Source organism: Marmota flaviventris, chromosome 16 (genome assembly GCF_047511675.1).
Source record: "Marmota flaviventris isolate mMarFla1 chromosome 16, mMarFla1.hap1, whole genome shotgun sequence".
NCBI lineage: Eukaryota > Metazoa > Chordata > Mammalia > Rodentia > Sciuridae > Marmota > Marmota flaviventris.
Window position 1 is genome coordinate 35,616,469 of NC_092513.1, and position 12,148 is coordinate 35,628,616.

Genomic DNA, 12,148 nt, shown 5'->3' on the forward strand with positions numbered 1-12,148 from the left:
GGAAAGTTGACCTTATTTGGTAAAAATACTGCACAACCTGATCCAAGAAAGTTTTGTTCCCCATCTTATTTTTACTAATCCAACTTGTTGATGTTTTGGGGGCATGCCAAACCCAGATATGATGAATAATACTTAAAGCTACTCATAATACATAAAATATGATTTAAGGCCAAAGTGATCAAGAAGACTCACCATATACCCTGTGCACTATGAGCTATGATCAAAATTTCAATGAACATCAATAGTACAAGTAGAATTTGTGATACTAACTACAATCTGACTTTGAAGGAAATTAAGTAAATATCAATTTGTGTAATGCTTTTTGGCACATACATCTTCAACTAAACACACAAGATTTTTGAGGGCAATTTCTAGGACATAAATTAATAAATTCTCAGTTTTTAATTATAATATCATGATTAGAAAAAAAAACCAAGTGGCACATCCTAACTGGAAAATATTTTAAAAGGAACTATTTTAGACTATACTACTGATTGACAGGTATTTTAGAAGACTAATTTTATTCACTCATTCCTTTTTCTTTCATTCTTCTGTGCTTCAGAGCCAAATATATTTTCAGTCTGGGAACTAACAAGTACAAGCAGTAGCTGATTAGTCCCTCTACAGCTTTGGGACTTGAGGATGTGTCCCTTGTATGTAGCTTTACAGAGAGAAGCCTGTACGATTAAGCTTCACTATTGAGGGGTTGGTGAGGAAGGCAGCACACCCTGACAGCACACACATCAGGAAATCAACCTGGTGGTGTCACAGATGTCGTGAATGGTTACAACATCTATAACCTGAAATGCCTTGTTAATTTCTATAAAATTAACAACATCTATAACCTTCTGGGGTATCTCCTTAATCTCAGGTGAGGTCCTTAGGGGCCAAATCTATAATCTAGCATTCCGTTTGATCCTTAACTACAAAGTCCCCATACTCAGGTGAACTGAATTAATAACAGGGGTAATATTTAAAATTTCATAAAGAAAATGCATGTACATCTATGAAAAACAGGAGTCCTGAGTACAATGGAGAAAACTACCTAAATTTGGTATATTCCAGTTTAGCATATCAAATTGACCTCAATACACTGTGAACCACAAAGTTTCAGAAACACTCATTTAATAAATCTATTTCCCTCTGAAAGTAGGGAGTAGATAACAATATGACATATCTCTAAACTGAAATCAGAAACCAAAAAAAAAGGCACCCATACTAATATCAACAACTAAGCAAATAGTGAAATGTGTTTCTCCTCCAAGGCTCATTCTTCAGGAAAAGCACTCATTGCCTGGGCCCTTTTTGTTCCCTGTGGAAGTGAGAAATGCAACAGCAGGGCAGAGGATTTGGGGGAGAAGCATGCTGTTAGTGTGACCATACTCCTCCTGTCCAGATGCTGGGTGACATAGCTCGAGACGTGAGCTGTCCCAGCAGTTCACCTTGGAGGCCAGCCTATGGACAGGCTCTGTAGCAAACCAGGTCCTCTATCTGGGGTTCCCTGCAGAAAGGGGTTTCATTTACCAGTTGCCCTGTCCCTGGAGAGCTTGTCCTCCTTCTCTTCCCTTTCCAAGGTGCTGCTGGAGGACGAGATGCTGGAGGCCGAGCAGTTGTCCCTCTCGTTCACCTCCTCGTTCTGCCTCTCTTTTTCACTGAGGGAGGCTCGCTCTTCGGGCTCTTGCTCCAGTGCCCGCTCCCCTTCACTCTCCGCTTCCCCTTGGGAAGAGGCTATGTCCTGGCTGGCTTCATTGGCAACTTGCCTTGCCTCTGCCTCCAATTCAGGCTCAGGATCCCCAGCACTCACTGGTGAAGATAAGAGTGGAGAGTACATTGACAACAGGGATTTCTTGGCAGAGGGGAGGGTCACCTAAGATGGGAGAACGGATGTGAGGTCGATTCCTCTGTGCTGCTCTGTGATGAACACAAGTCTCAAGATGGCTCCCAAGATTCCTGTTCCCCGGTGATCCAGTCAGATACTAAGGGGGGAGGGGGTACCGCATGCAAGGATCGTGGATTGTGAGATAAAAGTCCTAAATCGGTTGACTTTAAAATATGGAGATTAGGCCCAAGTCCATCAGGTGAACCTTTTAAAATCAAGAATTTTCCAATTAGCAACAGAAAAGAAAGCCAGAGAGGTGAAAAGCAGGCGAATCTTCTTTCACATACTGCTGGCTTTCAAGATGGAGGGCCATGCGACAGAAATGAAGGTGGCCTCTAGAAGCTGAGAATAAAAACAAGGAACAGGGACCCCAGTTCAACAAGTGCAAGGAACTGGGTGGGTTCTGCCTACCTCCTGAATGGGCCTGAAGGTGGACCCTTCCCAGTGCTTCCTAATCAGAGCCCAGCTGGCCACCAGCTTAATTTTCACCTCATGACAGGCAAGGCCAAGAATTTAGTTGAGCCAAGCTGGACTTCTGACCCAGGGAAACTGGGAGACAATAATCGAATGCCGTTTTCAATCATTGTGTGCGCAGTATTTTGCTACACAGCAATAGAAAATACATGCTCTTTTAACAACTTCTGGTGAAAGGTGACAAAATCCACAGGGAATCGATCTGACAAGCAGCAGCATCCCGATGTTTTCTGAAACACTGGCTAAACCAACGAGGCATATCACCCATTGCTTGGATGATGTTTGTTCATCATGTAAAGTTAGTCCACGATTTTGAAAAACATTTAAAAGAATCACTCATGGGCATTAAAGACTATTTATAAACCCATCAAGACTGGTGATTGAATGCTCACACCAAGATGAAATGCTTACATTCTCGCTTGTGCACTAGGGAGCAGGGAAATGGCAGTCAGGCTTATGCATGTTTTTGCTGAGCAAGGCCATCAGCTGTGAACTGTGAATGGGCTGCAAAATGACTGATAGTACAAAAACCTCTGAGCCAGTTGCCACATGCACAACCCAGAGGAGGATGGGTCCTTCCTGAGGATAGGACCCTGGGGCTGGGCAAGGCCACATTGCTGGAATCCTGGCAGCGTATCCAAGGGCAGTGCTCAGGTCCTAGGTACACACTACTATATGAGATAAACAAATCCAGGCAGGATATGCAGATAGCAGGAACTACATCTGCCTGGAACCTAGAGGAATAGGCAGATCAGGCAGCTCTCTATGGAGAAATTCTGCAGGCTCAAGTGACAACTGGTGACGGGGCATGCAGAGCATTCTCAACCCTTCAGTGGGGAAGGAAAATCCAGGCCTTATTGGGCAGGGGTGCCCAGCTGCTCAGTAAGAACTCATTCTGCCAGGACTTACCTGGGACAGTACCCCTGACCTCTTCCTCTGAGAACAAGGGAGCCAAGTTGGGCACGGAGGGAAGCAGTATGAAATGCCAGTTGTCTGCTGTGTTCCTGGGCGATTTCCAAACACAGAGAAGCAAACCTCCTCCACGGGAATCTCCTCAATGCCCTTCAGGTAGGATATGGGGGTGGAGGAATGAGCCCTCCCCAGCTGCCTGTTTGGGGTTTAATTATGCCTTGTGCATGTTCAGCTGAGGACTCCAGCCCAGACCAGGAATCTCCTTCCCTCTAAGAGCCTGGTGGGAGGAAGCAGGGGCAACAAAGGCCCTCTGCCACCTGGGAGCTGTCCCTAGAGGGAAGGTTTTAGGAATAGGCGGTGTTAGAGCAGTTCCTAGACAAAATGCCCAGGCTAGCAGTACCAGGAAGAAGCCAAAGGGCAGAACACCGTGAGCCCGTGTGCTGGAGAATGGGCACATTGTACAGTTTTGCAAGAAGGGGACGACAGAATGGAAAAGAGTGAATATGACTTTCAAAAAAATCCCCTTTGGTGTGGAAAGACTTTTATGGAAATTTCTTTTTATTTGATAATATAGTATTTAGCCAAGAGATACAAAACCCTATTAGTTTTACAAGCATGGCAAAGGCAGAGCTTCAGCAATGGCAGCGTCATCATTTGGTTGACAGAAAGCATGTGTGTTTGTGCACACTTAACTTCAGAATAGCCACATCAAAACAATAACACACTTCCAGCAGCCTAGCATGTGGCATGCATTTGAGTTTTCAATGGCAAGCATCTGGGGAACACGGGTTGGGGGCCTCTTGGTGGCTCTGTCACCGGCAGGGACAGCCAGGTCTACTTACCATCCCCAGGAGGTTGGGCAGGAGTAGAGAAGATCCATGATTGATGGCTATTTGACTTCAGCACACGTAAACCCACCGCCTTATTCCACTTGACACATGAGACTCATGCAGCAACGTGGCCCCTGAATGGCTAGGGGCTGAATGGACTGGTGTGGTAATGGACATATAAGCAGTGGCAAAGCCACACCCTCATGGGAAGAAACAGACCCATTTCATTCCAAGCCTAACTGCATGGACTCAGATCTTCAAATCAGTGATTCCAATCACCCAAGTGACTTTTTTTAATAACAAGGGAGTTAATCATTTCTGAAGCTGCCTCTTGCCCAGAACACATGACTGTGTCCAAAAAGTCTGACTGCAAATCTGTGGCATGTGAGGCTGTCCTGATGAACAAATTAAATGATCACACACAAGTCAACTAAAATAAGCAAAGATTTAAGAGAAAAGATGATAATCAAGAGCAAACAGACAAGCTGTGCACCACGGTAGCACCCATGTCCTCAACCCCACACACCTCTGCCTTCAAAGAAGTTCACTATGGGGCTAGGGACACAGGAACCTATCTGCAGTGGTCACAGTGTGTACTAGATACACTGACAAGGAGGCCTGGAGGGAGCAGCCAGGTTCCGTGCTATAGCCCTTTCCTAGCTGTTTTAATCAAACACAGGTACAACAAGGGCAAAATGTCCCCAGGAGCCATTACCTCATCTTCTCATGTTGGAAGGTCCTCAGATGTTCGCAAAGCCAGTACTGGCTCACAAATTTCTTGTCAGTTCTGGTCAGTAGGAAGCACCAGGATGACCTCTAAGACCCTATGCCAATTTCAGAATGTTCTTCCTCCTCATTCCTGTTTTTTCATCAAGACCTCCTCAACACCCCCATTCACATATGCACAACCATTCCTTTTGAGTCACTGTCCCTAAGCCAGGCCTGCTGCTCCATGGACAGATACAGAGAAAGTTGTCATCTACAAATAGAGTCCTCAGGAAGCAGGAGGAACTACGTAAATCTGTGGTCTATAGGGAACTAAGATCTTTCAAAGCACAGGGTTTACATTCCTAACTGCTACTAATCACAATAGTTATCGAGCCTTTCTCTGACCCAGCAATGGTGTTTGTGGAGACACACATTGATCCAGATAGACCCAGCTCTGTCAGTACAGAGATTGTAGAAGGGCAGAGAGAAAAGATCCTGCCATGTACAATGGCACATTGCCTGTAATCTCAGTGGCTTGGGAGGCTGAGGCAAAAAGATCTCAAGTTCAAAGCCAGCCTCAGCAACTTAGTGATACCCTATCTCAGAAAAGTAAAAGGGGGGAGGCATGTGGCTCAGTGGTTAAGCACCTCTGGGTTCAATCCCTAGTGTGTACGCGCGCGCGCACACACACACACACACACACACAGATCCTAAATGTCCTGCTTCCAATGAGCATGGGAAAATTCTAGCCTCTCAGCTCCCATCAGACAATAAAAAAACACTTATCAATGTTATATATGTTCTAAGATTAAAAGCATGGCTCCCTGAAAATATGGTAAGGGTCTTTTGCAAGGTCTGGAGGGGAGCTATATCTCTGTGCTGAAAGGACATTTAAGCAGAGTCTCCAAATATGAGAGGGAGTTAAAGGGGGAAAGCATTCTGGGCAGAGGGAAGAGCCACACACAGCCCTGGAGCACACAGCATTCAGAGGAAGTAAAAGATGTCCTGTACGGTGGGAGCTCAGAGAGCAAGGGAAGGTGGACAGCAATTGGGGGGTTGAGTCAATGGGCCTAATGTGCCCGAGAGAAGGACCTAGGACTTTACCCTAAGGGCAGTGACAGCTGCTTTAGGTAGAGACAGGTCACATTTCATTTGTCCAGAGGCCTCCCAACCTATGCCTGTGTCACGGGCATGCTTCCTCCTGGGAATAGTTCAGGTGTTCCTATGAGCTATGTGGGAGCTCTGGTCAAGGCTGCACAAACAGTTGAGGGAGCACACCCTGTGATGAAGAGGGTGTGAGAAGCCAGCTCGAGAGAAGACAACAAAGGAGGACCCAGCACCCTGCAGGAAAGTCAGGCACGGGTAAGGAACACTGGTTTATGAACTGGGGGGAGGAGCTGTGTCATGTTCACATTTGAGGGAAGCAGTGGGCTGGCCAGGGCTGCTGGTTTCCTCTGAGGAATGACTATAGGCATGTCACTTGAACTGTCTGCTGAAGTCCCCGTGACCCCTCTAGGTGGGGGGAGGGCTCTGTGATGACCCCCAGAAAGCTGAGGCTGAAAAGCAGAACAGAGCATCTTGCCAAGGGGGCTAGACAGAAGGGGCAGGGTGTCTCCTCCCTAGTAAGGACCCCACGGCACTATCTTCGAGGCAGGCTCAGCAATGACTGTGATTCAGCAAACGCTTCAGGGCAAGAGCTGCCAGGGCTTTACACAGGGGTCCGTAACCTCAGATGGAAGGACACAGAGATCTGCCTGCATCTTTGGAGCTGTGCCAGGAAGGAGGACGGCAAGGACTTGGGCTGGTGCCCAGGCAGCCCTTCTCCTGGCAGGGGGTGAGAGTTTGGAAGTGAAAAGAGGACATGGCAAGGATGGCCTGGCAGCGTTCACAGAGTCCAAAACTGGGATCTGTCTCCCTGGACCGCAGCCTGAGAGCAGCCTGACGGAGCTCAGCATCGCCAGAATGCACTTAGCAAAGAGCAGAAGAATGCACTTGGACAGAACTGTGCTGATCTGATTCAGAGGGCTTTAAACTAGATTTTAAGGTTGGGGTGAGAGGAATATAAGGAGAAGGGAAAAAAAAGCTAATTAAAAGAATATGGGGATGGATCATTTATAAGAAATATGAAGAAGAGGTTCACTGTGTCACAAAGGGATCTACAGAGAATTGCGCTGTCACAATCCTGTGGGGGAAGGACCTAGAGTTAGCACAGCCACTGCAAGAAATTCTTTATCCCAGGAAATGGACATTACTGGAGTAAAAGTGGCTGGAGAGGATGGGATTCCACTGACACGAGAAGCCAGGCCAAGACAGAGCATCTTGGTGTTTTTCCCGGGGATAAAAAAGCCTGCCCAGTAGGGTGGAGAATCGGGTGGTGCCCCCTCATGCAGATCACAGAACTGGGGAGAAGTGACTAAGGACCTGAAGATGTCCCCTGGGGCAGAATTCGTTCCTACCTACCATCACTCTGGGTCCCTTCAAATGCCCAACACTACCTCCTCATCTAGTTCCCAAACCTCACTGCAGGTCAGACCCTGGTTTTAAGTGAGGGAAACATCAAAGTTTATATATATTGAGTGCCTTCTTCACTGGGGGACTCTGCTAGGAACCATACTACATCATCTTATTCAGTTCCCACTCTCACACCATGAAGTAAAAGTTAATGTCTCTTCGGGAGAAATGCGAAAGCACATTCAGAGAGATTAAGCAACTTGCCCAGGACCACACAGCTGGTTGGATACCCTCAGATTGCTCCTGCAGACTGCTCTCTGTCCTGCTCTGTGCCCTAGGAGCTCTCCTCTATGGGAACACTGCCCACTTTTGCTCCTTTCACTTTCAGACAGACGACCCTTGGGAAGGACCAGCAAAAAAGTTGGAGCAAAGAGAGGCTAGAGTCATAAATCCATGGTCCCTTCACAGGGTTAACAAGTGTGGCAGAGGTTTTCAAACCATTAATTCCTCCCATGGTCTCTGTCCTCTGGCTATGACTTAAAAAATCCCAGTCATGCACCAAATTCCTTCATATCTAAAGGTGGGAAAATGTTTCCAGCTGCTTTCTCTGGATGCCTGACCACCTTTTGACAGCCCCTTGACCTCCCAGAACCTCTGCCAGTTCTACATAGAATGCCTTCAGCCACCTCTGAGTATATGCCACCTGTTTTCAGCAGAGCCTCACAAGCAGAGCCCATGACACACACCTGGGACTGGAGCCCAGGTTGAAAAGCCCTGCCTATTAAAAAAAAAAAAAAGTACAGTGGGCACGAACATTCCAACTCTGCTCTCATCAATGTCCCCAACAGCTGAGTCCAGAGTATCCGTTTGGAATCTGTCATGCAACTTTTCTTTGAAAAGATGAATTGCTGGTTGAAAGAGCGAAACTTAATAAATCTTTGGGTGGCTTCAATCAGTTTCAGTCTGTGGTAGTGTCTAGATGACTCTGCCAGGACTTGGGCTTTCTGGCAGGTCTTATGAAACCAAAGGCTGGGCCCGCCAGTTCTATAATAGTTGCCCAAACTATGTAGATTCCAGAGACCTCCCCGGTTCAGAGCTAATAGCTAACACCATCGACTTTAAACTCATGGTTTAATCATATAAATCTGAAAAAGGTCCCAAGAGAAAAAACTCACAACTTTGAAAATTCTTTAGACTTTGTCTTTGGTACGGATCCAGGTCTTGCTAAGCTGTTCACTAATACTCATCTAAAGTGGGCTTTCTCAGCCTCAGTCCCATGGCACTTGGGACGAATAATTCCTTGTTGCGGGAATGATAGCATCCCTGGCTTCTACTTACGAGAGGCTTTTAGCATCTACCACCTATTTCTTGCCCTCTATTATGATGACCAAAGATATCCTAGAGAGCAAAATCACCCTGTTTGAGAATTTCTACTCACAGGAATAGCTTTATTAGGATGCGTACTAGCTTGGCTACTCAAACTTTATAAAAGAACCATATGATCACCTGCAAAATACTGATTTAATGGTTCATTTGTTCTCAAAACTTAAGTCCAGCTTTTTTCTCAAATTTTTGAGCTAGACTATCTAAACAGGTTCATGTGTAAGCCAATTTTTAAGCTTCCTTTAAAGGTGTTAGTTTATAGGTCCCATAGCCCCCTCCAATCAAAGTTTTCATTCAGCTTTATTGGCACTCTAAGAAGATCTGTGTTTGCCCTCACAGGCCATGTTACCCCAAGGTCAAATACTTAAATTGTAAAATCACATTTGATGCAGCACATAATTTATGCTACAAGAGACACATGGCAATCAAGAATGGCTCCTGTCAAAAAAACGGATCTACATCTCTCATGTCGTGTTGCTCAGGGACTTGGACTTGAGTTGGATGCTGGAAAGGATTATAAGGGCTATTTAACTTATAAATTCCATTACCCCCTCTTGCCCCTCAGATTATGTTTCTGATTGAATTCGCTTGATCAAACATGTATATGATGTAATTCTAGCATAGCTTCCCATATACAATAAAAAAGCAGCGGCCAGTTCCAGGTCCAATTATTATGCTCTTAATATACAGAGTGAATATTCTATTTCTCAGTATGAATGGAAACTGAAAAAGCAGTTTAAGGACTATTGGATTATCTATTGCTACATATTTCATTATCTTGCAATCAAACCAAAATACCAACCCTAGGTCATGAAGACATCCTCTGAGCTTGTTTGGTTCTCTTAAGTCAGACAGACAGGTCTTATTTTGGTTTGAATGTATCAAACAGGATCCATTCCAGTCTTACCTTTGTTTTTGTATGCCCAGTAAGACTGGTAGAGCACCTGGGTTAACCAGACACCCATTTTCTCACAAGGACAAAGAGGCACCTGTCCTCAAGAATGAAGACACTGATTCCAAACTGGCAGTGCTTTCCAATATCCCTCTAACTCTCCTCAAGTCTCAGAAACATCAGTTCATTAAAATGCACTCTAACATTAAAATGGACGGTCCTGAAATAAAAGCGCCTTGTAAATAAATGGTTAGAGCTTTTTGGGGGGTGGGGAGCCGGTACAATGCATTGAACCTAGAGGCACTTGGCCACTGAGCCACATCCCCAGCCCTATTTTGAATTTTATTTAGAGACAGGGTCTAAGTTGCTTAGGGCCTCACCATTGCTGAGGCTGGCTTTGAAATCAAGATCCTCCTGTCTCAGCACCTGAGCTTCTGGGATTACAGGCGTACACTACCCATGCCTGCCTGAGCTTGAGTTTTTTGATTAATTCAGTTATTCAAGCTTAGCAGGATGTGGTTACTCTTAAGTAGGTGCTCTGATGCACCTATTTAAGGCAAAATTCATTAATTCAATAAATATTTGAGACCCATCATATGCCAGGCACGGGGCTAGATCACAAACTCAGAAAAACTTATCTTCTCCAGAGTATTTTCTAGCTAAACTTCCCTATTAAACCACAGTAAGAGATATTATAAGGTTCAAACTAATAGCTTAATAGCTCTTCCTGCTGGGTGGATGTGTGTGTGTGTGTGTGTGTATTGGAAATTGAACGCAGAGTCCTGCTCATGCTAGGTAAGTGCTGTGTCACTGAGCTACATCCCAAGCCCCTGCCTGTAGACCATGACCAAGCAGAACCAGCCAGCCTGAGATAGGGGCATGGCTAGAAATCACTTCTGAATTCTCATTCAAAAAAGCCCTTCCTGACCAACTGATATGGCTTTCCTCTTAACAACCCAGTGTATCTGCACTTAATTCACACAAAAAAGGAGATGTTGAATTGAAATAAAATTCACTTTAAAATAAGGGAAACAATGGACTAGCTGCTTATGTCCCCCCGCACCCCCCCCCCATTATGTTGTTGATCTTCTCCCAAGGTAGTAGTTCCAGAAAGCAGGGCCTTTAGGTTATTGGGGCAGAGCCAATGTGAAAAAGGCGAGTACCTTTACTAAAGGGACAGAGCCCTCAGACAACGTCCATCATGGTAGAACATGGTGAGAAGGCACCATTTATAGACCAGAAAGAGGGCCCTTATATTAGGCACTACAAATGATAGTGCCTTGGTCTTGGATTTCCCAGCCTCAAGAACTAATACTGTTTATAAGTCACACAGTTTGTATTATTTTGTTATAGCAGCTGAATGAATTTGGGGAGCACTTTAATTTTTATTGTTAATATTCATTATAAAGAATGCTAGGTTTCATTGTGGCATATCCGGACATACATAATACCATAATTTGATCAATTTCACTTCCCAATGCCTTTCCACCTTCTTTTCCTCCTTCTATTTATACTCCCTTCTAATTTCATACAGTCTTTCCCCACCCCCATAGGTTCTCACATGAGAGAAAACAATACTTTTCTGAGTCTGACTTATTTCACTCAAAATTATGGTATCCAGCTCCATCCATTTACCTGCAAATGACAATTTCATACTTCTTTATACTGAATAAAACTATATACATTTTCTTTATCCATTCACCTGTTGACAGACATCTAGACTGATTCTATGACTTGGGTATTGTGAATTTTGTTGCAATAAGCATGGGTATGCATGTATCTCTAATATATACGAACACTTCAGTTCTTTTGGGTAAATCCCAAGGAGTGGTATAGCTGGGTCATACATATTCTATTTTTAGCTTTAAGGAACCTCTATACTGATTTCCATAGTGACCATACTGATTTATATTTATAAGACAGCATTTTAAAAGACAACTATTTAACTATCACAATTTTAAGAATCATCATCAGAATTTTCTCCCATATTTTTTCAGATATAAGTGGCCCAGGTATATGATGTCAGATCTTTCTAAAAGTTCCCTCTCAATTAGGTCAACATTATATATTCTGCCCTCATAATATAGACTATACAGTCAAATCTATGTCCTCTATCCATGGCCCACATAATAAATTTCTGGGTAAAAGGTACACAACCGTCTTGGCAGATGGAAGTGTCTACTTCTCCCTGTTCGTTCGCCAACTCATAATGCATTTACTGAATGCCTATTCTAATTCTAGTCCAGGAGGTGGCAGACATAAGTGCAGGTGTGAGCCCTCTCCTGAGAAGCATGCAGATAAGTGGGAGGGCCACTTATCTCACTGTGTGATAAGTCCTGTATCCCAAATGAGTGCAAGATAAAAGGGAAACACAAGAGGAATCAAAGGAGGCTTTTGAGAAGAGAAAAATGCTTCAACTAGATGAGTAAGGGTCCAACGGGCACCAAGGGAGCAGACTCTGCTCAGATGTACACCTAAGAGAACATGGCTCTTTTCGGGTACTAATAGTAGTTTGTTATACTGATAAAAGCTGGTAGGGACCGACCAAAAAAAAAAAAAACCCAAAAAAACAAAAAACCAAAGGGTAATTAAACACCATGTAAGATATGAACTTACATT

The 12,148-nt window shown here is 44.5% G+C and overlaps 1 protein-coding gene across 1 annotated transcript in view; it reads right to left on the reverse strand.

Annotated features, from left to right (window-relative positions):
* The window catches only part of Fhod3 (formin homology 2 domain containing 3), a 439,678-nt gene that overhangs the window by 59,468 nt on the left and 368,062 nt on the right, over positions 1-12,148 (reverse strand). The window contains exon 14 of the mRNA XM_071602801.1: positions 1,525-1,803. Within this exon, the coding sequence (XP_071458902.1) occupies positions 1,525-1,803 (279 nt within the window). The remainder of the gene's footprint in view (positions 1-1,524; positions 1,804-12,148) is intronic.